We start from the raw sequence: 27,132 nt of genomic DNA on the forward strand, positions 1-27,132 counted from the left end.
GTCATGTACATGATACTGGATAAGCTTGGATGCAAAGGCAGACTGTTGTACAGAGAGTGTACACAGCTTTTCTTTCTGGAGGGTTAAACTTCTTGACATGTGTTTTTTCTTCTAAGACAAATCACCTTCTTTTCATGATGTAAATTTAACTTTATAGCTCACACACATTCCAGTTACCATTCATCAGTTGGAAAGACTTGACAGAATGGAAGGAACACATACAATAGGAATATTTTTAGACTTACTGCTACATTCATAAATGTAAATAGCCGTTTCTTTGTTTGATGTGAACATTCTGGCTTTTACTATTGTTTACCTAAAAGGAATGTGGTTCAGTATGCAAAGGAAGTAGTTGAAAATTCAAATTTGATTTAACTTTTCTTGAGTATTCGACCACTCATTTCTTTAGTAAGAATTTTTCTTACCCTATCTGTAATTAAACACCACAATAATTTTAATGGTTCATTTAAGTCTGGTTATGATCCATTATTGTAACTCAATTTTCAACAGTTATACAGACTTTTGCAAGTGATACCTTTTTTTTTGTTTTTTGAGACAGAGTCTCGCTCTGTCGCTCAGGCTGGAGTACAGTGGCACGATCTCTGCCCACTGCAAGTTCCGCCTCCCGGGTTCACGCCATGCTTCTGCCCCAGCCTCCCAAGTAGCTGGGATTATAGGCGCCCACCACCACGCCCAGCTAATTTTTTGTATTTTAGTAGAGATGGGGTTTCACCGTGTTAGCCAGGATGGTCTCAATCTCCTGCCCCTTGTGATCCACCCGCCTCGGCCTCCCAAAGTGCTGGGATTACAGGCGTGAGCCACCGTGCCTGACCGCAAGTGATACTTTTAAGTGGACAGTAAGACTTTAGTGGACTGCTGCTGTTTTTTTGAAACATGTTTATGCGGCCTACAAAGCTTCAGTGTTCAAAATTAGTCTTATTATTACTTGGATTAGATTGAACCTCACATGTAGTTGATTGGTAGAGAAATTGCCTAATATTACAATGTAGTCATTTCAAATTAAAATCAAACCAGTATTATGTGTGACTTTGAATAACTATTGCCTTAAATGGCAACCTTATATAATTCCAGGAACTCTCACTGCTATAAGGTTATGGAGGTTTTATTTAACATTTCAGAGTTAATAAAGCTGTGCATGTCTAAGTCATGACGATATTTCATAGAATGTCAAAGGAGGAAAACATAAAATCTAATAACTACATCCAAGCCCTGGTGCATTTGCCTTGATCAACTGCTTGCCGCGTTTGGCATTCCTGAGCTAAGAGAGAAAACTCAAAGAGGCTATCACAATAGTACGTGAAACCACTGGACTTAGTCAAACAAGCCCCGTGCATTCATTTTGTTAATGTCTGTTCCCTCCTCTCACCTTGTTTAAACCCTAGTTTTCTTTCTATGGGAACCTGTCTCCAAGGAGGTCGCTTTACCGCACGCTGTCGGACGAGAGCATCTGCAGCAACAGGAGGGGGTCCTCCTTTGGCAGTTCCCGGAGTTCCATGCTTGACCAAGCACTGCCCAACGACATTCTGTTCAGCACCACCCCACCCTACCACAGCACGCTGCCTCCGCGGACCCACCCCGCACCCAGCATGGGGAGCCTGAGAAGTAAGTGAGAGGCTGGCTGATCGCACAACTCCTGCCTCACTGGGCTCTGAGGGTGGCGTGATTTGGGAGTTTGTTTTTGTTTTTATTCAATGTGTATTATTTGGTGTTTTTCTTTTAAATAATTTTCAAATATAAAAGCCCCAGAGTGCCAGAGTGGACATTTTGAAAAAGTTAAGTAACACTACCTATTTTGAAAGCAGCTGAGAAACTCATATTAGATATTTCTGTCAAGTCCAATAGTGACTTCTGCATCATATCTCAACTATCATATCTATAAAGGAAAAGAATGTCTAAAGCCTGATTTTAAAAAAAAAGGAAAGAAAAGTCCGATGTAAGGAGTGGGTTTTCGAGTGGGTGGACAGCAAGGAGGGACGTCTGCTTTTCTAGCCTTCAGTTTCTTTTTGCAGTTCAGTACTGGAGATGGGGAGGTGGCACATCTGCCTCGGGAGACCTGGCTCGTACACTGGGCTTTACCCGTGCGCGGCTTTGTGTTCCTGTGCAGATGACGTGTGTTCTCTTGTGTCCCCGCTTATTTCAATTTACTAGTCACAGGTCAACCTGATGATTTCTAGACGATTTTCCTTCAAATCCTAAAAATCTTTGATTTTTACATAGTGTCAAGTCTTCATTAATGTCAGTTTTTAAGGGCACTTTTTTTATGTTAACCTTATTTCCTTTATACATAGTTATTTCTTATTGTACAGAAAGAATGGGAATTTAATCAGAAATATATTCATTGGCAAGTTTTTTTTTCATTTCATCACAGAAAATATCTTTAGAACCAATTCAAACTTCATAATACAATTAGAAGTCCCAGGCTAAATGAAATCAAAGTTCTAATAATGTATCTAGTATTTAACATAATTGGAAATGAACTTTATCTCATAAAATTCTTAATATATTTCTTTCTTTTTTTTTTTTTTTTTTTTTTTTTTTGAGACAGAGTCTCTCTCTGTCGCCCAGGCTGGAGTGCAGTGACACGATCTTGGCTCACTGCAAGCTCTGCCTCTCGGGTTCACACTATTCTCCTGTCTCAGCCTCCTGAGTAGCTGGGACTACAGGTACCTGCCACCACACCTGGCTAATTTTTTGTATTTTTAGTAGAGATGGGGTTTCACAGTGTTATCCAGGATGGTCTCGATCTCCTGACCTCGTGATCTGCCCACCTTGGCCTCCCAAAGTGCTGGGATTACAGGCATGAGCCACCGTGCCTGGCCTAATCTATTTCTTTAAGTAACATAATTACCTGCCGGTTATAAAGAGTCCATTTACCTAAAATGAAGAAACCTTGACAACCACGTGAAAGGTCAGACAGACCTAGGCCACTGTCCTAATATTTCTCCAGCTGTTTTCCCTTTTTTGTAAAGAGGTAACTTTAATGTCCTCTTAAAAGCTTTTGTAAAACCAGTAAACTCTATTTTCCTCCAAACATTAGTTCATTTACAGTGTTTGAAGTGTGCTTGTGAACTCTTCGTGGTGCGTGTGTTATGTTTGTCTTACGTTCTACCCTTCATTTTGTTTCCATGTGAAAGATATATGTCCTTTTTTTTTTAGCTTCACTTAAAAAAAAATAGACTTTTTAGAGCAGTTTTAGGTTCACACCAAAAAGTACAGGGATTTTCCGTATACCTCCCCCAACACGTTTTCCCCGTGCCTTCAAAGAGTGGCAGTGGTACATGTGTTACAATCGATGAACCTATATGCACGGGTCGTTATCACCCAAAGGCCCTGGTTTACATTAGGGTTCGTTCTTGGTGGTGTACATTCTATGGGTTTCTACAAATGTATAAGATGACATGTATCCGCTATTACAGTATTATTCAGAGTAGTTACACTGCCCTAAAACTCCTCTGTGCTCTGCCTGTTCTTCGCTCCCTCCCCTTTAGTTCCTGGCAACCACCAATCTTTCTACCATTTCCATTGTTTTGCCTTTTCTAGAATGTTGTATAGTTGGAATCACACGGTGTGCAGCCTTTTCAGACTGGCCTCTTCTACTTAGTAATAAGCATTCAGCTTCCTCCATGTCTTTTCTTGGTTTGATAGCTCATTTCTTTTTACAGCTGAATAATATTGCATCATCTAGATGTACTGTAGTTTATTTATCTAGTCATATACTGGAGAACTGTGTCCTTTTTTAATGTGTTCAAAGGCACAATTAGGAAACAGTCAGGTTTACACTGTTCATTCACTGTCCTAGTTGAAAACTGCCTTACTTGTCTTCATTTTTACTTCTCTAGAAAAAGCACTAGGAGTTTTCCTTGCCATTTGCTGTTCTTTAAAGAAACCTTCTTGTTTGGTGATACATCTCCTCCAATAGCTATACTTAAGAAACTACTCAGAAAATGTTCTCTAGGCTTGATGGATGAACTAACAACATGTAAATCAGAAAGCTGGAGGTAATTTGTATTGAAGTCTATTCCCCTAAAAACTTCTGATTTCCAACCCCCCTGTCCATGGAAAGTTTAAGCTTCTAGACTCTAGTTGTATGGAGGCCTCTGGTTCCCTGGCCTTCTGACTGCCACAATCGCCTATATGATTATAGATGCTCCTTGACTTACGCTGGGGCCATGTCCAGATAAACCCACCATAAGTTGAAAATATTGTAAGTTGACCATGTATATGGTCACCTAACCTACTGAACATCATAGCATTTCCTAGCCTACCTTAAACATGCTCAGCACACTTGCATTAGCAAAATCATCTTGCAACACAGTCCATCATACAGTATCAGTTATTTACCCACGGAATCTCGTGACTGACTGGGAGCTGTGGCTCACTGCCACGGTTCAGCATTGCGACAGAGTGTCATACCACATATCACTAGCCAGGGAAAAGTTCTAAATTCAGAATTTGAATTATGATTTCTACCGAGTATGTATCACTTTTGCACCATTAAGATCTACTCAAGACAGGTTTTAATAATCCTCCTTTCATGGTTTCTGGCCATTCTGTAGACCCTCTCTAAGAAGATACCACTCTTTAAGAATAGTTTGACAGTCAAAAACTAGAGCAGCCCAGAAAGCTGAAATGTGAGTGTTAATGCCCAGAAGATGTCTTTGAGCGAGAAATGAGGAATATTTGAAGGTGCCCAGCAGTTTCTCTTAGTTTCTCAGAGAGACATAGCTTCACTTTAAAACTTGGAGCAGAGTTTGGTTCCAGATGGTTTTAAATTGCTGTGTAGATAGAGTTGGGCAGAAAACTCAGAAAGCGCAGATACTCTTCTTTTAAACTTTAAAACATAGAGCATTCCTAGGGGAAAGAGAATCTTTCACCAAGAGAGACTCAATCAGATTTTGTATGTAATGTGGAAGGAGGGTTGCAGGGCAAAGCACCAGTTACTGCCCATCTCTTCCCAGTGAATATTGGAAGACCTAATCTCTGCACCTTTTCTACATGTAATTATCATGGTCACAGGCTTCTCTTTCCGGTATTTTTAGCTTTTAAAAGTTACAGATTTGAATCTGTCTCAATCTTCTCTTGAGACTAAGATCTTAATCTTCATACTTAAGCTCATTTTGAATGTAATTCATGTCATGATTCATCCATATTTCCTGTGGAGTCACTGAAAAATGCTGTATCTTTATGTCTTCAACTTGGAGGTGTGCAAATATCACCTAATCCAGCAGTTGAGAATATTTCTGAAACATTTCTGCCTTGCTTTTAGGACCTTTGTTTTTGTCATTGGTAGATTGCAGAAGAAAATGTATTTAAGAGCCCAGATGGGGGAAAAAAAAATGAGAGTGGGCTTTTGAACACACAGTTCACAGGCCGGATAACCAGTGACACTGAATAGCAGTCATATTTTCCTTTTCTTCGTTGGCAGGTAGACACCTGGGTTCATTCGGCACAGTCCCAAACATTGGCAGGCTCACCGGCTTAAAGATCATTTTTTGTTTTTTTAATGGAACAGAGATCAAAACTCTGAAATCTTCTTTTGAGAATGGACTAATGAGAATTCTTAGATTTCAAAAATGAAAATAGAGAATAATTATGTGTGGTTTCAAATCCTATAGTTCTGACCTACGCACATCACAAAGAATGCCCCTTGAAGTTAAAAAGTGGGAGGGTGGGAGAGTTTAGAATAAATAAAATAAACTGGTATTTTAGTTATAATGTAATAGTTGCACGTGTTGCTTCAGACCACACGTGTAGCCTCAGTGGTTTTGTGTTGTAGATGATAAGGACTACCAACCACCAGAAGAAGAATTCTTTGCCAAGGGTGGCATGGCAAGGTGTCCATCCACCTGCAAACAGGGTTTTGACTATTCAGTATTTGACTGGGCAGTATTATTCAGTGTAATACTTCTTTCTCTTTTTTCAAATGTCCTCAGTCTTCCCTGTAATAAACATTGGTTTCTGAAAAGTGTAGTTGTGAAACCTCAGATATCTGACCGCCAGGAAATGCTGTTGGGAAGCTCCTTGGCATTTATTATAATAGCAATAAACTCAGACTCAGTAAAGATGGTTACTGTGATTTCAGGTTTTGGGTAAACAGACAGGCAGCCACAAGATCAATGTCGCAAGCCAGAGCAGGTGCGCAGGCAGTGGTTCCCTGATATTACCCCCATTTCAGTATTCATGAGTCTCTTGAAAGGCTGACTTAGGTCCGTATGCAACATGGGCAGTAAGAATTATGAGCACAGAGAAGCATCTTCTCCAGAAGTGAGGTAGGATGGAATCTACCCAACTGTGCCCAAAAAATGCTTTCAAGACAGTGTCCTCCCCTCGCTCCTGTTTTTTAACTCATCCTGAGAACTCCCAGGAAGTATTATGGGTATGAACTAAATTCAGTTACTATTGTTTTCTACTCACTAAATGTCTCATCTTTGACATTAGTATGTGACACCATATGCAAAATCGGTTCAGGTTTCCATTTGGAAAAACTCTGTGAGAAACTTGTTATGCCAGGAGGTCACCGTGCTCCATGTGGGGAGCCTGCAAATGGGTCCCACACTTGTGCCACCCCCTTTCCTGGACTGGCACCTGGGAGCGAGCCAGCCACCCAACTGAAGAGGTCACAGTCTTGTCTTAATTGGCCAGAAGAGTTGTTTGGGCTCCTGAGGCTTGCGAGAGCTGGATTTAAAACAACAGGCTTTGATACCTGAGGCAAATGGTGCCTTTCATATAAAACCGTACAACTGAGGAGACAAGACAGTTCCAGCCACTGTGGCATCACAAAGCATAGGTGATCAATTGCCCGTGCCCCTCCAGGTCTGCACTGTGTATACCTTTTTTTTTGAGACAGACTTTTGCTCTTGTTGCCCAGGCTGGAGTGCAGTGGTACGATCTCAGCTCACTGCAACTGCCACCTCTCTGGTTTAAGCGATTCTCCTGCCTCAGCCTCCCAAGTAGCTGGGATTACAGGCATGTGCCACCACACCTGGCTAATTTTTTGTATTTTTAGTAGAAACAGGGTTTCACCATGTTCGCCAGGTTGGTCTTGAACTCCTGATCTCAGGTGATCTGCCCACCCCAGCCTCCCAAAGTGCTGGGATTACAGGTGTGAGCCAACGTACTCAGCCAGCACTATGCATATCTTAATCCAAACCCCTCTCAGACCAACAGTATTCGTCTGTTTGTTGACAGAGCTCTTTGAGGATAGAACTTGTGTCTTACTAGTTACTCTGTCCCTAGGTTCTGAGGTAGTACCCAGTAGTTCCTGGAATATAGTAGATGCTCAGTAAACATCATCCGGGTGATAGGGGGAGTGATAAAAGTATTGCAAATAATTTTGTCAGATTTAGAATCTGTGTTAGGCTGTTCTTGCATTGCTGTAAAGAAATACCTGGGGCTGGGTCATTTATAAGAAAAGAGATTTAATTGGCTTTTGGTTCTTCAGGCTGTTCAGGAAGCATAGTGCTGGCCTCAGCTTCTGGTGAGGGCCTCAGGAAGCTTACAGTCATGATGGAAGGTAGAGGGGGGAGCAGGAGTATCACATAGCAAGAGAGGGAGCAAGACAGAGCTGATGGTGAGATGCCACACTCAACCACATCTCACGAGAACTCACTATCATGAGAACTCACTCATTATCACAAGCACCAAACCATGAGGGATCCACCCACGACTCAAACACCTCCCACAAGGCCCTATCTTCAACACTGGGAATTACATTTCAACATGAGATTTAGAGGGGACCACATCCAGACTGTGTCAGAGTCTCAAAAAAAACAAAAACAGAATAGTAAATTTTCCCGGTTACATGATATTCTAATCAATGGAAAAGAAAATGTCTGTTTTTCATGTTGATTATTCATGGAGATATACAGGTGGCTCTTTCTTCGTCTGACAAGACTTCCATTAACATGAGGCTCTTCCTGCTTATGGAAAAATGATGGATTTTAGCTTTAAATCCACATTTTTTTCACAGCTTTTATTTCTAAACTATGCTGTTCATTAAGAAGCTTCTCATCATTTGCTTCTCAGCCAAGTGTCCCCTCCTTGGACAGCCCTCCCCCAAATGTGCCACCAAGCTTCACAGTCACATCACCCTGTTTTGTTTTCTGCAGAAGACTTAATCACTCCTTGTATTTTCTTGTTTATTCATTTATTGTCTTGTCTTTGATGTAAAGCTTCACGAGAGCAGGGCCTTGGGTGCCTTACCTACTGTTGTGCCCCCATCACATGGCAGGCAGTAGTCACTTATCAAATACATTGTGGATAGACTGCTGAGTGGACAGTGCTCCAGATAAACCCTAGAGGAAAGGATACATCTAATCTGTGCTAACGTTCTCTGCCAGTTCTGCAGTATCACATAGAAGTCCCATTCACCACTGGAGGAGAGGGGGGGACAATATTTTGTAATAAAGAAAAAATGTCACCAACAAATGTCCTTTGCTTCTCCTCTCTGCTTTGCCAGCCATACAGATTAAAAGTGGTGCGGGGTTGCCTGGGCTTGCCTTTAGTTGTGAAATGTACACCCCAAGACCATCTCAGATCCCAGAGCCATTAGTGCCACTCAGTGTGTGGTCTCTACATGCATTGGGCAGGGGCAGTGGGCAGAGATCTTCAGAGCTGGTTGGCTGGGCTGCTCTGTGGGGAGCTGGGCCCTCTCACACACTCCGGGCCACTAACACTTACGTTTGCGCCTTGGCAAAATTATGAATGGCCACGTATCAGGAACTTTAGAGGTGCTTAGGAATTGTCAAAGCTTTAATTGTTTCACCCAAGACTGTCATGAAACCACTCTATTGAGTACTGGGGAAAGATGGCTCTTTGAGCACACAGCTACAGGAGGGACCAGGGAAGGGGAAGCAAGGGACATTAATCTCACATCCCAGCTTGTGAGTCAGGGGACTGGCCGCCGTCCCCTCTGTTCTCGTTGGATTTTACCCCTCTTGTCTACTGTGTTATTTTTCTCTTTTCTTGTCTCCTGTTATCACCAAGTAAGGATTGTGTTGTGTAGTGATCTTAGGGGAAAAAGCAGACAGCACGTAGAATGTGCGTTAGGCTTGATTTTAGCCTTCAAGAATGCCGGAAGCTGGAGTGGATTGTTGTTTTACAAACACAAGGAAAATTCACGAGTTGGCATTTCTTAGTAAAACATGATGAACAGAATGTACTTTCTGTAGAAATGTTCGTATATCTGAATAGAATTCCATTCCACTCCGTGATGCTTCTCCTCCAGTGAGGGAAGGAGGGAGGACAGTGCTGCAGTGGGCCCAGTTTCCAGCCTGCCTGACCTCCGCGGCCCTCACAGAGCTATGCCACTCTTGCACCGTTTCCCGAAGAGCTCAGCCATGTGGAAATCAGTGACAAAAGTAATTGCTGCCTCCATATGTAATTTCTTTATACTTGGTGCAGAAAACTTGCCTTGAGCAAAGCAGCATATGAGTTGCAGAGAGAGAAGAAAGTGTTTTTTAAGTGAAGGAAGATTCCTGGGCTTCTTTACCTTTCTGCTTGAGGGTCTTTCTTTACCTTTCTGGAACCCTTTCTTCCTAAGCAACTGAGACAGGACCTGACAGTTCGGCCCAGCCTTTGCCCAGCAGGGAGCGAGGATGCTCCTGGGAAACAGTGAGTGCTGAGTGCCTTCCTTCCCACCTCCCACTCCTGTGTTGCTGCTTCCCTCCTCTGCTGGTTAACCTCTTGGCAAGGACGAGCACATCACACACAGAACAAGTAGAACAAGGAAGAACCAGTGTTGTTTCAAAGAAGAGCATGTGGAGAAGGGAGGGTGGAAACAATGTTGACAATATATCCATTACTAAGTTCCTTTCAAAATAAAGGCAGGGAATAATTAGGTGGAAAATTACCCCAACTTCTAAAGGTGGTAGGTAGCATGGAAAATTGGTGTAGCTGTAATTGTTAGAGATCCGGTAAGAGCTGCGTTTGTCCAGAGTCTCAAAAGTCTGTCAGTCTCCTTCAAGGCCAAATTTACTAGCTGTCTTAGTCCCGATGCCAGCATTTCACAGCCACCCAAAAGGATGTGGGAATAAAAATTACAGGTGCATTTGGTTAATTATGCCCCCTTACTTAACATAATTGCAGGCTCAGACAGCCAGGTGGTCATTATTTTGATTGGTCTAATTAGTCAGATGTGTTCACAAGCAGCTGCATGCAATGTTCTGGGCAGGTTCAGAAAAGCACATTAAAGAAAGTCCAGTTGAAGCCTTTTTAGAACTTGTCCTCAGATGCATAATAAGTTCTTAACAACGAATCTTATTAATGACATAAACACTTAAGTACCTTGATGAGAGTTTAAGGAGAAAAAGAAATGGAAAAGGTCCATTCATAGCCAAAGGAAAACCACTCAACATTGAATACACGATGGGTGAGTGCTTTCTGCTTCCGCCATTGGTAAAACCATCTTATTAAGTCAGAAAGGTAGTCCAACCACTATGTTTGTGCTTTGTATATAAAATAACATCCTCGATCTCAAGTAGCAATAAAAACGAAGTTAGTCTTACTACATTTTTATAATCAGTTGGTATTTGAAGCATCTCAAGTTTGTGGTGCTCAGCTTAGATGTGTTCCTCCGTAAGCTTTATAAATCAGGATGGAGATTGCTCCAGTACTTCTTACAGCAACGTAAAGCCTGCAACACTTTTAAAAAGAGGAAAGTCTCCCCTGAAGCAAATGAGAATTTATCCTGCAACAGTCAGACCTGGCTGTACTCAGGCCCCCTAGAAGAAAACCGTGAAATTACAATAGTGTACAGAGGCTTGATTCGCATCTCCCTGCCCTTATGTGCTGGCCGACTTCTCACTAGTACAGACTCGGCTGCTGCTTACAAACCTCCATTTTTCCAGCTATATCCCTTCTGGGCAACTGCAGCCTCGTGTTTTCTTTTTCCATTAAGAGCAGGAAAAATTATCTTGGCCACTGTGGGAGGGGGATGGTGGTTCCTGTGCTGACTGACTCACTGGGAGGAGCAGAACTGCCTGTGTACTGACTGACTCTGGGAGCGACAGTGGTGCCCGTGTACTGACTGACTGACTCTGGGAGGGACGGTGGTGCCCATGCTGTGACTGACTGACTCCAGGAAGGACAGTGGTGCCCATGCTGCGACTGACCGACTCTGGGAGGGGCAGTGGGGCCTGTGTACTGGCTGACTGACTCTGGGAGGGGCAGTGGGGCCTGTGTACTGGCTGACTGACTCTGGGAGGGGCAGTGGGGCCTGTGCACTGACTGAGTCTGGGAGGGATGGTGGGGCCTGTGTACTGACTGACTCTGGGAGGGGCAGTGGGGCCTGAGTACTGGCTGACTCTGGGAGGGGCAGTGGGGCCTGTGTACTCGCTGACTCTGGGAGGGGCAGTGGGGCCTGTGTACTGACTGACTCTGGGAGGGATGGTGGGACCTGTGTACTGACTGACTCTGGGAGGGGCAGTGGGGCCTGTGCACTGACTGACTCTGGGAGGGGCATTGGGGCCTGTGTACTGGCTGACTGACTGTGGGAGGGGCAGTGGGGCCTGTGTACTGACTGACTGTGGGAGGGGCAGTGGGGCCTGTGTACTCACTGACTCTGGGAGGGGCAGTGGGGCCTGTGCACTGACTGACTGTGGGAGGGGCAGTGGGGCCTGTGTACTCACTGACTCTGGGAGGGGCAGTGGGGCCTGTGTACACACTGACTCTGGGATGGTGCCCGTGCTGTGACTGACTGACTGACTCTCTGGTTTTGTTTCTGTTTAGATGAGTTCTGGTTCTCCGATGGGTCCTTATCAGATAAGTCCAAGTGCGCAGACCCTGGCCTGATGCCCCTCCCGGACACAGCCACAGGGTTAGATTGGACCCACCTCGTGGACGCTGCACGGGCATTTGAAGGTAAAGAGTCACCAGCCTCTGGCCTCACCCCTTACCCTGGGAGTCCTTTCCTGCAGGGCCTGTTTGGCATCTTAGGGGAGCGCGTCTGTCTCCCATCGTCTGATTAAAGTTTTGAATCCTTAGCCTTGTTGTATGATGAAAACAAGCAGAGGCTGGCTTGGGCTATAACTAAGGATGTTTCCTAAGGGAGACCATGTCATTTAGTAAAAGGAGCACTAGGCAAGAAATCTGAAAACCTGAATTCTAGCTCTGGCACCATCTGTGACCTGGGTGGGACCTCCGTTTCCTATCTGAAAAGCAGAGGCGATTGTATGGGGAGCACCTTGCGTCTTTCCTCATAGCGTACTGAGGTATAATGTGGGGCGCACATTTAGAAGGCGGGAGCTGCTGGGCTCACCCGGACGAGCACAGGCCGAGGAGTCCAGTCACTTGGTATAAACACAGACTCTGGCATGATCGGCTCAACCCATGCAAGTGTCTCTACCTGTCGAGGCCTCGCCTTCCTCCTCTTACATGCAGGTCAGTGAGGGTAGATGGGCTAGCCAGTCTCTAAGAGCCATCCAGCTGCCACACTGTCTTCTGTCATTTTTGGTTGAGGCTTCCCCTTCAGGAACACCTTTGTCCAGCTTGCAGTTAAAGGGAGACAAAACAAGGAAGATGCTTGCTTCACGTGCAGCCTCGGGACCTCACGGTGATGCCATGTAAACCTGTGGCGCTCGGGATCGTGACTTGACTTTTTGCCCTTTGCCGCTGCATTCTTTCAGTGAGTTTTTACGATGGCAGGCTCTGGCACTGGGGAACCTGACAGCTGGGACTGACAAAGGAGGCAGGATCATTTTAGTAGGCATTAACACCCTGCGTTCTGTGAGACTCTTATGGTGTAACCAAGTCACAGCATCCTGGAGGCACCCGAGTCCACTGCTGCCTTCTCAGGCCTGAGGGCCCTTCCTTCTCTTTCTCCCCATTTCTCTTCCTTTCTCAGTCTCTGCTAGCACAGCCCCATCACCTGTGACACCAGGCCTCAGGAAACAAAATCAAATTCTTTTCCCAGGAGGGGAGGTGCATTTGAAGTCAAAATGCAGAAGGTTGAGGTTTCACTGCCCCTCATCTGTGACCAGCTTAACAAGTTAGGGAGGCCCAGTGGTGCCTTTGCTCTGCCCAGTTGGTATCAGTGCCTCTGGTCCTGAGCCTCTGGGAACAGGAGTTGGAATCTACTCTCAGGTGGCCACGAGGGAAGTAGGTAAAAGGCAGCTTGCTAGGAGGAAGCTTCTGCAACATGAATATGCGCTCACTGCTCCCTAAATGGAAGGAACGAGACTGCTTTCTTTATAAACCACTCACTCCTTGTAGAAATTTCAGAAGAGCCCTGTCTGCCTTGTGGGGAGACCTTCATTCTCTGATGTTACCAGAAGTTAGTTGCATATTTTAGAAGCCCCAGGCTGGTGGTCTAGTTGTTTCCTGGGCTCCCCATGCTTCTAGCACTTGCTTGTACATGACCCAGCACCAGAGCACAGGAACACTGTCTTTACCTCTGTCCAGAGCAATCTGGGAGCAGGTAACACCGTTTTCTCTTTCTCTGGGGTGTTTTTTACACACTGCAGTCTCTCTCTCTGACCAGATCTTTCTGCCCCAGGAGAGAGAAGACCAGAGATCAGATCTCTGTGTGGCCTCACTGTGTAACTATCCACAGAGTACTTAACGCACTGAATTCTGCTGCTTTCACATGCCTGTCTCTTAAGAGATGAGTTTCTTAAGGGAGGGCTGCCTCTTTTATTATTTTATCTGTATTTATCAGATACATATCAAGATAACCAAATGAGAAACGCTAGTAATGAGGAGTAAGTAGGTATTCAATATGCACAGTTTGTGCAACCCAGAACTATCCCAACCCATATCACAGCTCTCAACGTCTTAGATCCTTTTGCATTTTGTGATCACCTTTCAGATTTAAAACAATATTTATCACCTTATGTCTGTATCTGCCTTCATTTATGTCTTTACTTGGTTCCCTTCCACCCCTTTCAAATGTTCCTTCAGAATAAAATGACGGCTAGAAAATGCATTTTTTCAGGGGCTTAGAGAAGGCAAAATGGTGCATGGACTGAATGATGAATTTAGGGATTTGGGTCATAACTTCAGCCATTTCTGGGCCATAGGCCTTTGGACAAGTCACTTAGCTACTGTGACATCCACACTTTGTCCCAATACTGTTGTAGGTCTTTTACAAATATGAACTCGGTGAATGTTAAATAGTAATCCTTTTGGACATGTGCTGAATTAATTTGGGCTTCAGTGTTCTCATCTATAAAATGAAGAACCAAAGAACCTGTAAGGAAGGCTTCATCTAGTCCTAAACCTCTAGTTCTGTGGTTTTGATATCAACAAGTTATTTCTAAGCTGAAGTAAGAGTATAGGTGGTAGTTGGCACAGAAGGGAAAAAGTATGACATGGAAATTCTCCCTAGGCAGTGCCCTCAGGTACATGGATGCCTAAATTAAGCAGAAAGTAGTGTTGTATTCTATTTGCCAAAGGAGAAGACTTTGGTTATCTGAGCTTTAACATTGATGGATAAAATAATGTGGAAGAAGTTAATGCCATGTTTAATTTTTGATGCTACTCCATAGGGTGGCATGTCATGGTGAGACAGTAGCCAGCCTATGAAAATTCAGTTGAGAATGTGTGCCTCCTTTGGCTAATCAGATTCCCTTGTATCAGTGTTGCCTCAGGTTGCATCCCAGTGACCTGCTGCCCTCTCTCCTGAGTTGCATGGTGGTGATGAGTGTGATCAATCTCCTTAGCACTTTAAAGAGAAATGTCTTCAGGTAGATAACCCAGTTGCCCTCCTCATGACTTTTTCTTTTTGTACCAGTTCTCAAGGCCATTTCTGAGCTAGAGTAAACATTATAAAGAAAAGATAGCGTGAAACATGTCGTGTGCTTGTTTATGTCATTGCTACAAACTAACAAAGGCGGTTCTAAAGGCTTATTGCCTCAGTCTTCCCTGGAATAATCCTGTGCGCATATTTCCATCAGTATATCTGAAAACAGGCTTGGAAAATGGAATTTACCTGCCTATTGGATTGAGATCCCATGATCCCTATAAAATCCAATAGTGTAATTGATCCCTGGCAGACTTGCCTCTCCCCCATTGGTCTGCCTCATTTATGCTACACATCTTGGCATATGATGTGTTCACCTTCATTTAAGGGCTAAAGTTGACATTGGACACGAGTTTAAGAATCTAGATTTTACTATACCATTTAAAAATAGAGCAGAGGCACCAAATTAAGCTGTCAAATCATGACAACTTAAATGTTTAAACTCTATTAGTGCAAGGACCATAATAAATAGTATAGTTGTGGGTGAGAGCCAGGCATTCTGTGCACAAGGACTCAGTAAGCTCCCTCCAATAAGGAGCCATGTTTCCAGACCACCTTGCTGACCCTAAGGCAGTGATAATAGATTTAAATGAGAAAAACAGAAGCAAAACACAAAAATCTGACCATTTAGAAAGTTTTAAATGTTACTCTAATAATAATTATGCTGGGAAGAATTAATGAATATGACAAGAGCAATTTTTTTAGGATCATGAAAAAGATGCTACCTAAATCTGGACTACACCTAAATCTGGACTACACCTACCTAAATCTGGACTACACCCGGAGAGAGGGTAGTTCTTTAAGAAAAATATGTTTCAGAAATATTTATTTCAATGGAAAAACAGGGAAAATTAACCAGCTTCACTGTACTTCAAAAAGATTCCATGAAAACTGTGAAAGAAAAACACATAAAGGAATGAAATAAGTTGTAAAAAAAAAAAAAAAAAAAATGGCAAATGAAATTACACTGCAATTTATAAATAAAACTAACAACCTCTGTTTTTCTTTGAGTTTTGATAAACCAATAGCAAATTTGATCCAAAACATAAAAGGTACAAATGAATCATATTAGAAAGAAGGTTAAGTTAACATGAGAAAAAGACAGTGGGACAAAAATGACCTGTGCAGAACTTTGCCATCTCCCTGCAGAGGACAATGGGTTCTGCCTTACCCTTCAAACCCCAGACCAACTGCAGTGACTTGTTATTACCTCTAGGATAGGAATGTTACTGCTTCTCCCTGGCTTGGATTATGAAGACCTCGTGATCATTTGGGGTCTTGCACTCCCCACCATAATGCAAACCAGGCCAGCCTGAACCATAAAATCTGGTCAAGACGAGTCCCTGACCTTACTCAAGAAGTTGGTTTCGTGTAAATCTAAACATATAAATGTAAAGTATTAGTAATTAGCTGTAGAGGCAGAAGGAAACCTGTCAAAGGACAATCTAGAGATGCAAGCTCGGAACACCCTTCTTAATTCACGGTAGCACATACACACAAGCTGCCCACCTTGGCTGATCCCAGTTCTGGGGCTCTTTATTTACCCAGAAAATTACTTTTCTGTCTTTACTCTAATGGTCTGAGATGATGCACTTGATCCCTTAATTTTCTACAAACTTTGGCAGACTACTTGGTTGGTTCCTTCTGCACAAAATACTGGTACACCACCCTAACCCCCAGTTTCTGGCCCCATGTGAATCTCAGTCCTCTGTATTTTCTAATTCATATGTTCTCTGGGTGACATTTTAAAAAAGAGACATAGAGTTTTTTTAATTACTAAGGAGTGTCAAGCAGCTATATAAGAATACATTTGGTGGATAAAGTACTTAGATTATTTCTTGAAAGAAAACATGGCAGAGAGCATAAGAAATGGTCAAAAGCCAAAGTGTGGAAGGCATTGGAAAAGTCACCCAAGAATATCCCCAAATAACAAATATTACCTGAAAATAATAAGTTTACAGTTAATTGTTTTCAGAGTTTCAGAGTAATGATGCCCTTTTATATATATATATTTTTTGAAATTCAGAAGCAGGGAGAGGTAATAACATTCCTATCCTGGAGGTAATAACAAGTCACTGCAATTGCATGATAGGATTCTTTCCTGATAAACACATACACACTCGAAAGATAATTATAAGACAATCTCAGTCTTTAATATTAGTATAAGAAAGCTTAGATGAAATTCAGCAGTAAATTGAAAAGATTATTGTTATTGGCAAGAGTTTAGTTTAATAAAAGAAAAACTTTAATGAAAAAGTTACAGTAGGTGAAGTAATTAAAAGCTATATCAATTTGTCCCAAAAAAGTATATCTAATAGAATTAGAACCTATTTCTTCTAAAAATTAAGATTTGAGAGATACCCCCAAAGGCTGATATCTATTTTAAATGGTTACATAGTACTTAATAGAAAATGTTTATAAGCAGATTGCTTATGTCCAGAAACTAAGCAATTGTACTCTTTGAGACTATGCCTTTAATTTTTATACTGGAATTTTTGACATTTAAGCAAGGAATGCAAAGAAAAAAGAGATCAATGTTGGAGGTAAGAAATTTTAGATAGAGTTTTATATGTAGAAAATACAAAAGATCAAAATGAAGTTTAATTAGAGATTATAAAATAGGTAATTAGGTATTTTGAAATATACTTTTATAAGCATAATTTCAAAGTGTTATTAATTTTTTTTTAGTTACCTATTGCTGTTTAACAAACCACCCCCAACAATAGTTATTATTTATCATGATACTCTGGGTTGACTAGGCTCAGCTGGGTGGTTCTTCTGCTCCATACGATCTTAGCTGGGGTCACTCAAGCAGCTGTATGCAGCTGGAGCTCAACTGAATCTGGAGCATTAAGGAGATTTTACTCACCTGTCTGTGTCTGGAATGGCTGAGGCCTAGTGAGACCCCTGCTGTCAGCGGAGTAGTTGTATTTATTCACATGGGGCTTAAGGAATTAGAAGAGCAAAAGCAGAAGCTCTGTGATGTCTTAAGGCCTGGTTTTGGATGTCCCAGAACATTATATTTACCACATTCTATTTAGGCCAAAGTAGTTCACAAGGCCAGTATTCCAGGGGTGTGACATAGACTCTACCTCTACCTCTTGATGGTGGAGATGGCAAGAAATGGCAGGTACACACAGGGAGGGAGGAGTTGACAGCTGTCTTTGCAGACAACTTTCCACTGTAATAGTCACAGGACACCTTAGATATATCAGTAAGATTGAATTAACATGTTCTTTGAGAAGTAAACCATCATCAGAATTATGAGAGAATTCCAAGGAACACTTTGATATCTGAAAAGTTTTAATATGTAAGACTAGAAATGGATAGAAAGCTTCATAGTAAAGATGACAGTTCTTCCTGGATTAACTTGTAGAGTTAATGCAATTTCAAGAAAAATAGTTAAAGAACTAAATTTGCCTCCATTTGGAAAATAGGTAAATGATACTCAACCAAAAGATCTATTATAACTTAATAATAATTAAAACAGCATAATAACTCAATAGGGGTAAGATTTTTTGAAGAAAAATTAAGAGCTCAGACAGAAATCTGAATATATTTAAGAGTTACATGGGAAAGGAATTTATGTATTCCATTTGGATTTAGGTATTTAAAAAGCCAATTTTAGAAAAAGTAAAAGTAAGATTACACTTTTGGAAGCAAGATTATGCTTTAATTATGGAGTAGTGACAGAACATACGAAATGTAATATGGTCAGATAAAGGTATTTAAATGTTTAGACCTTTTATGAACCTGAAAGAGAATGTTAAAATAAAAGAGGAAATATTGGACTTTAGGAAAAGATTTCTAAAGAATGTGATTGTGATAGGTAAAACCAGGATACCTAAAGTACATAAACGAACTTACCCTGCAAAAAAGCACCAAACCCACAGTCAACAAATGGTCAAGGCATGTGAATATAAATTTCACAAAAGACAAATACACAATAAATAAGAAGGTGAAAAATGTTCAATCACACATGTAAATTTAAAGAATAATGAGCTACCAGCTCACACTTTTTGAATATGAAAAATGATACAATAGCTCTAGGAAGCTATGAAGAATACTCACAGCTGGTATCATTATAAAGATTATAAAGTGATCCATCTTTTTGTTCAGGCAATATGATAGTATGTTATTAGTGCCAGAAAACTGTACCCACCTTTTAACCAGAAATCTAATTCTTGAGAATTTGCTGACAGAAAATGATTAAAAAGAATCAAAAAGCTTCCAATAGAAAAATATTGGACATTTAAAAAAATTAATAAGTGATCAAGTAACACATCTCTACCCAAATACCTAAAAACACACACACACACACACACACACACACACACACACACACACACAGTCCTTCATAGGTCTAAAAAGGTAAAAGTAAGTTGGATGCTCTGTGCCTCCCCCATGCTGTGAAGATCAAGTTCGAAAAGCTGACTGAGTCACATTTTAGACTTTGTTTTAATGTATGCAGTTATTTTGTTTTTTGGAGGGCAAGACATGTCCTTCTTACATGTCAGTATTCCTAAGTGAAATTGATGGTCTATCTAGTTCAATAAGATCATAGTTTTGCCAGCCTGCAGTGCTTATACCCTTTGTTATGTAGAATCACGTCAAGTTTGGGGGTACCTGATAATGTACATAATGGCTTTCATCCCCGGTTAAACATGGTAATGGGAATAAACCCAACTAGAAAACCTGGCTATGGATCACACAGTGAAGCTGGGGAAGGGAAGTGGAGTCTCTTCAAAATCTCTAGGATTTCAAGTATCTCTCATTCATCAGAATATCAGAAAGAGGCAGTTGGTGTGTTTTTAGCATTTGTTGAATGGATAATGTTGTTTTCAGTGAACACAGGCTTCAAAGGTAAAATGACCAACTGATGATCTTAGACTCTGGATTCCACGTTGCTGCCCCACGAAGGCCTGTCCTCCTAGGTTTCCACACTTCCCCAGTTGGTAGTGGAGAGTGCCATCTTCCCGTAGCTGTTTGGGAGCATGGATGTGTGTGTGCTCCTACACAAATATCAGTGTGAAACACACATGCAGAGTTCACAATTCACATGCCAGGCACCACTGTGGCAATGAAATGCTCCACATAACCGTATTTCCCAAAAATTCAAAGTCTGTATCTTTAATTTGTTATGTTCTTTAGGCCCTTGGCTTCTTAAACAGAGCACAATAAACATCACTTTTTGTGGAGAACTTTTTCTGTTATGAAGCTTCAGCTTAAAGTTGATAAAGTTGTTATAGTTATTGACATTTGACCACTGTGTGTATGAGAGAGAGAATATGTGTGTGTATATGTGTATACAAGTGTAAACAAAATGTGACTTACTGAGTAACTCCTAATGGTAACATAATTAGTGAAAAAAAAATGGAAAGAAAAATGACTACTACATGGATGAAAAATGCAAAGTCAAATTTGGAATAGTAAATCCATTTAAATTATCTCAAAAGTAAATTAAAATGATTTCAGGCCAATGCAATAGTTGTTTCTTAAATAAAGAATAATTTCAGGACTTTTTCTTGTTAATTACTCATAGGCAGATACCAGACCATTATCTTTCTACATGCATGGATGGGCTTCCAAAAGTCTAAACCAGAGAATTTTAGGTGGAAAATAGTATAGTGCAGCATTTTTTTTTTCCTTTCCTAGTGGCCAGTTAAGTCAATTTTCTGCAGTGCAATAAGCACAGGAGTCAGAATCAAAACTTTTAATTTTCTTCATGTAGCTACAAAGCCCTACTTTGTCTTGAGTTTGTAGTTCTAACAAAGACATATTAGAACAGCTTTGTTTGTGGAAATATGTTTAATTTAATCTAGCCTCATACTTGAATGTCCCATTTGGCATGTATCTGGGGCAGTCACTGTCGTCCTATTCCTCACCCTAGACAGACATGACGCATTGATCAGACCATTCATCCCCACCTGATCCAGCCTCGGCCTTATGTTGCACAGGCATGACGTGTTGATCAGACCATTCACCCCCGCCAATCCAGCATTGGCCTTATGCTCCGCAGACATGACGCATTGATCAGACCATTCACCCCCGCCAATCTAACTTGGCCTTATGCTCGACAGACATGACACGTTGATCGGATCATTCACCCCCACCAATCCAGCCTTGGCCTTATGCTCGACAGACATGACACGTTGATCGGATCATTCACCCCCACCAATCCAGCCTTGGCCTTATGTTCCTAGTGCTTCAGGAATCCTAGACAGGGTCATGGGAGTGACTTACAGTCATCCGTTTTGCCATCTTGACTCTAGAATATGGAATAGCCTGTTGACTGTTCATCTTCTTGTTTAGTGCTAAATGTACTAAAAATAAGAAACTGACATTGAAATAAGGTTTTTATTGTTTTGTTTTGTTTTGTTTTTGTGTGTGAGAGACGGAGTCTCACTCTGTGGCCCAGGCTGGAGTGCAGTGGCGCAATCTCGGCTCACTGCACGCTCCGCCTCCTGGGTTCACGCCATTCTCCTGCCTCAGCCTCCCTGTAGCTGGGAATACAGGCACCCGCCACCATGCCCAGCTAATTTATTGTATTTTTAGTAGAGACGGAGTTTCACCGTGTTAGCCAGGATGGTCTCGATCTCCTGACCTCATGATCCACCCGCCTCGGCCTGAAATAAGTTTTTTTAAGAGATTATTTTAAAGGATGGATTGTTTTGTGTGTCAGCCATGCCCAGCACTCCACCTTAGCCAGATCTGCTCACACTGGAAAGAACAGGAAAGAAAACCGAAGAGGCTGCACGTGTGGAGTGTGGGTGATGGGATCTGGACCAACCGTAACCATGCATATGAAGCTCCTACTCTTCTGCCTGTCTTTTCTGATGGTTTTGTTCATGCCATTTGGTTCTATCTCAGTAATTGCTTGATTATTGAATATTTATTGTCACAGAAATAAGCTGTAGGGGCATAAAGCTTCCACTGGAAACTGTCTCTAAGATTAGCTATTTTATAAAGTAGTTTGGTGTCTGTACTTAATCAATTAGCATTCTCTTTGCATTTCAGCCTCCCAAGCTTTTCAAATCCAAAGTGAAATCCTGTTTGTGAAATTACATTGCTGGCAAAACTCTAGTTTTGGCTTCTTGCCTTCTGACCAGTAGGACCCTATTTCTCCCTAGGGAATGTCTGAATGACTGCCTATAGCAAATTCTGTTTCTGTTAAATATGTGGGTATTTTATCAATTAAGGTAAAAACAGATGAAGGAAGCTAAGGCATGTTCATCCATGTATTTAGACTTGACCACCAAACCTAAATATATTAAGAAAGAAACGTAACTGAATTGTCACTGGCTTGTATAAAACGAGGATGAGTCAATGAAACTCCTAAAAAGTTAGACAAATTTTTACCTGTTTTCTTTTCCATTCCTTTTCTGGTCAGCAGTTAAAGTCACTATGGAATAAAAATATATCTCCTAATGATTTTTTAAAATGTGACATGTTCCCATATTCTGGGCTCTTTACAGAACAGAGGGTTATGTTGGACACCACTGCAGCCGAGACCTCCCCTCCCCACCCAGCCCCTAGAGCAGCTCAAGCCCAGCCAGGATTCTGCCCCCAGCTCTGCTGTGCACGTCACATCATATGTAGAAGTTGGCAGGGCCCCAATTATGTTGTTGACCTTAATTAAATTGCAAATTACTTTATGCAAAAAGCCTACTATGCAGTACCAAATTGGTAACATGATTCTCTCTCAGGAAAGTATAGTTATATAATGTTTATCCTCTTACAGAAGATTTGATGTGTGGAACTTTACAGAAAGGTTAGTTGAAAGACATCTGCCTGCCTAGGGCAGGTGTGTTAGCAAAGGAGCCACGTGGATGGAGAACTCTCAATGCGATCAGTAGCTGGGTGCACTCAGGAGGACCCAGGCCTCTGTCAGGGCACTGATGGCGCTTTCAGTACCATGGCCACAGCCCGCGCCTTGGCTTTCCTTCATATGTTCCTGGCAGCTTCAATGTCACCATCCTTTTTAATTAACTGGAAGTATATGATCTGCCATAAAGCAAATAAGCAGGTAGCCTCATGAGGAGTCTTGTCCAGCAGCCAGAGGGAGGTAGAGTGGGGTAAATTAAGAACAGAGCACCCCTGACACGGACCCAAGTGCAGTCTCTCCAGCATTAATCGATTCATAGGAAAAGGACCGCCACAGCACTAACACGCCTGCTGTATACCTCAGATTCCTAGTGTAGATACATACATGTGCTCAGAAACCAAGCAGAGAGACTCCAGGGAATGAGGGTGAAGTGGTCATTGAATAGATTGCTTGGTTCTCACTTCCATGTGATTCAAAAACAGACTATTTTTCTGCATGCCATTCAGCATTTCTGGATTACTGTTCTTGGTCTGCGCTCAGCCCCCGAAGCCGGGCCAGTCTGGCGCCCATTCTTAAGACTATTCTATTCCCTTTCCTTCCTACCTCTTAAAACATTGAATGTTAAGTTCCTGGTGCCAAGAATAAAAATGTCCTTGTGCTAATATAAGACATCGTAGTCATACTGACCATTGGTAGTACTGCTATAAGTACTGTGCCCCTCCGATCTTCCTTTAAGGGTTTCTAGTGAGATTACTTAGCTATTATCTCTCTCACCAGCACTCTCTGTGGATTTGTGGAGTGAGTCGTTTAAGTAAGCCCACAGTTGTGTATGCTCATGGTTGGATCCATGTGTGTATGGCATACCACGTGTCTTTGTTGTACACTACAACACTGCTTCCAACCAACAGTGAAAACATGAAATGTGTCTCCTTATTGCATTGGAGTTACATAATACTGGCTCTCAAGGGTTTCCCCTGGTCCATCGCACACACACACTCTACTTCACATAACCACATTTTGTGGGCCCCCGAGATTCTCAAGTATAGAGAGATACTCCTGTTCATAGGAAAATTCTAAATCTTATTTCAGGTCTTGACTCAGATGAAGAACTGGGGCTGCTCTGTCACCACACGTCCTATCTAGGTGATTGTCTGGGGCTGCTCGTTGGCTCCTGATATCCTGTAACCTTTTCTGTATATTTCATGTGTCTGCACGTCTGCATGGTTATTCACGCTCTGAGGGTTGGGGGTGCACAGCGGGACATGTGCCCTGGCTGTTCTGTCTCCAGAACCTTCTCTGGGTTGGGGAGAACTTGAGAGAGAGGGTCCCTCTCCTTGGTTCTGTCAGTCGAGTCATTATCCAACTATTACTTCATGCATAGCCAGCAGCTTTGGCATTTCTTGGGATGTGGAAAGAAGAAAGCAAATTGGCTCTAGCAAATCCAGTGTCTGCTAATTGTCCCTGTGGCTGTGATGTGCATAGGCCATACAGCCCAGTAGGAGGACAGCCAATCTCCATGCTTTCTCCTTCTCTGAAGCTTGCCTGAATTTGTTTTTCTTTGTTTTGTTCCAAAACAAGGCAGTAACTGATTTGAAGGGGGGAAAGGATTTTATTTATCTACTGCATTTCCACAAAGAAACATTGCCTTGCAGTGATTACTAACCCATCTTTCTGTGTGTGTTTCTCCCCTCCCCAGACCAGAGGGTGGCATCCTTCTGCACCCTGACAGATATGCAGCATGGGCAGGACCTGGAAGGGGCCCAGGAGCTGCCCTTATGTGTAGATCCAGGCAGTGGCAAAGAGTTCATGGACACGACTGGGTATGTGAGCCCCTGTGGACCCCTCCCTCCTGCTGTTCCAGGCATGATTAGCAAAGATTCGGCTAACAGACTAACCCTGAGCCAGGCAGGTGACCATATTCCACCATGCCCTTTCCCAGTCCTGAAGAATCCAGAGAAGGGACTGAGTGGGACTACTTGGCTCCCTGCCCTGCTGTGGGAGACCGCTTTTAGCTGCATGACCACTCTGCTCCATGGGCACACCATGCCTGCCAAGACTTGTGACCCTGTGCCCACGGTGGCAAGCCTCACTGTCAGAGAGGGCAAGAAGGAGCCTCAAGGTCAGCGTCTGCTGCCGAATTATTGCAACAGCATTAGGCAGGGATAACTCACCAATTGGCCTTCCACCTGCCAGGCTGCACATGCTCACCAGCCCAGGGCATGGCTCCTCCCAGAACCTGGTCCTTGATCCGGCCTCATGCCCTCCATTGAAATATGTTGGGAACATCCCACTCTTAGCCCTATATTCATGACATGTTCTTCCGCCGTGAAATGTATATTCTTTACCTGTGTCATCCATTCTTAATTCCAACTTCTGTGTGAGCTGAATATAGAAGTTGGAATTAACTTCGTTAACTTGCATGTTCACACTGGTAACAAGCTTCATAATATTGCCATCATAGAGAAAGGCAAATTGGGGAAATTGACTGGTTCCCAGGACTTCATTTGGGTCTACCTTGTCTCCATTGGCTAAACCAATTTAAATAATATATCTTTCGATTTCCTACCGACCCGTATATCTATAGAGATTCTGGATCTCTTTTTAAATCAGTAAAGTCCCAGAATGGGCTTTCCAGTGGATCAGCTATATGGACACTTTCCATTCTGACATATTATAATGTATCCGCTTGCTGGGCTCTAAGCACATGAAATAATTTTTTCAAGTGAAAACTTGACCAACAAAATGCTGAATTGACTGTCTTGAGTCTTTCTGATTCTATCCTTATTTGCTAGGGAGCGTTCTCCATCACCACTGACCGGGAAAGTCAATCAGTTGGAATTAATTCTTCGACAACTCCAGACCGACCTTCGGAAGGTAATCTATTGGAAGAGCATAATCAGAACTCTTTCTCTTATCAAATCAGCCCCTTATAACTACTACAGAGAAATTGAAGAGATTCAGGAAAGAAGACTGCCTTACACAAAAACCAATGATAAATACAAACAGATGCTCCTGAGGTCTCACTCCATCTGCTGACCTGCAGCTGATGTATTTCATTTTGCGGGATGCAGGGATCTCAATGGATATGAGTAAATGAGGATTAGCCCTCGATGTGGCTAATCTTCAGTGTGCAGTAGAAGCACGGTGGGCCAGCATTTTTTAGTTCAGTGAGTTATCGGTTGCACCAACTCTGTATGAGCTGACCTCAGAGGAGTCCATTGCTGCCAGAAAGCCTGGTCTCTGAGTCCTGTTGTCTGTCTTGAGTCAGCTTCGCAGCCCTCAGAACTTCTGCTCTACACATCAACCTGTGCTTGGTCCATCCTCAAAAGAAATTAAATCCTGTATCCCACAAATACTTGCTGAGCTCTGTTCCATCAGCCCTGTGCTGGAGAGCCAGTTGGTTGTCCAGGGAAATGGAATGGGGTGCGGTAGCGAGTGGGAGGGCGTCACAGGAAGGTTTTTGTTGTGATGGTTTGGTTTGGCTTTTGAAGAAGGGAAAAATCGTAGCTGGTGAGAATGCTGAGGAAAGGATTCAGTTGGGAGGGAAATCCTGATGAGGGTGAAGGGCAAGTGGGTGGGGCTCTGATCTAGTCACAACGAGGGAGCTGGCCTTGGATAAGAGTAGGGACAGCTTATACAGTTACCAGAGTGGAACATAGTATGTGTGCGTGTGCACGTGTTCGTGTATGCACCACGTTCATTCACATACACAGAGTCCAGACAGAGATGTTGGCAAATTTCTCAGATTGTTTCTTTTTTTTCTAGTCATGAGCTGAGAGTGGTGAGAAGGAATATAAGAGCTTTGTGGATAGAGGATATGGGTGTACCACAGCATGTAAACTAACCGGGTGTATTTGGGAGACTTGCCAAAAAAAGCTAAAGCACATTTGAATTTGGAGCATAAGTTAAAGCGATACCTGTTTTCCTGGTTGTGTGTTTTTTCCCCAGCTTGGGTGACGAGCTGTCCCAGTTTGCCCGGGATGGAGAAGTTTTCTAGGATATGGAACTTTCCATATTAGAACCAGCAAAGTCCCATGCAAGCTGGGATGGCTGGTCACCTTATCTCCAGCTACAAGTGTAGAATCGTTGGAGAGTTGAATTTAGCCAATATTAAGATTTAGACAGGAAATCAAGACGAGGAGAGAGAGAGAGGGAGAGAGAGGGAGAGACAAGGACCCTGGGGCATGTACAGTGCATGAATAAACCAAAGAACCCAGAGTCCAGGCTGGTTGAAGAGAAATAACGTCACAACTGGGGCGGAGGTGTTGGTGGGCAGTGAAAATAAGAGTAAGATTGGTAAGATTGATGGATTCTATCATTACTGGAGGAGGAGATACTGGAGAAATTATTTTTAAAAGACAGAAGGTGATGGTCAAGAAGTAGGAACTTGAAACTTTTAGGAAGAGATGCAGTCATTGACAATAGCACGGTATAGGATGTGGTCATGGGAGTGGGAGCTGAGGAAGGCTGGTTTTGAAGATCGCTGAGAGAAAGCGATGGAGAGGCTGAATGGCCAGAGTGTCGGATGGAACATCTCAGTGGATTCGAA

The 27,132-nt window shown here is 42.6% G+C and overlaps 1 protein-coding gene across 12 annotated transcripts in view; it reads left to right on the plus strand.

Moving 5' to 3' along the window:
* LOC105464131 (signal induced proliferation associated 1 like 2) overlaps window positions 1-27,132 on the plus strand; it is a 235,726-nt gene that overhangs the window by 205,871 nt on the left and 2,723 nt on the right. For 10 of the 12 annotated variants that reach the window (XM_071074238.1, XM_071074232.1, XM_071074226.1 and 7 more), the window contains 5 exons: window positions 1,404-1,623; window positions 11,749-11,880; window positions 23,673-23,726; window positions 24,280-24,403; window positions 25,376-25,457. In XM_071074238.1, the coding sequence (XP_070930339.1) occupies window positions 1,404-1,623; window positions 11,749-11,880; window positions 23,673-23,726; window positions 24,280-24,403; window positions 25,376-25,457 (612 nt within the window). The remainder of the gene's footprint in view (window positions 1-1,403; window positions 1,624-11,748; window positions 11,881-23,672; window positions 23,727-24,279; window positions 24,404-25,375; window positions 25,458-27,132) is intronic. The other 2 variants (XM_071074242.1, XM_071074246.1) reach the window with 1 other exon arrangement.

This window comes from Macaca nemestrina, chromosome 1 (genome assembly GCF_043159975.1).
Source record: "Macaca nemestrina isolate mMacNem1 chromosome 1, mMacNem.hap1, whole genome shotgun sequence".
In the NCBI taxonomy this organism is placed as follows: Eukaryota; Metazoa; Chordata; class Mammalia; order Primates; family Cercopithecidae; genus Macaca; species Macaca nemestrina.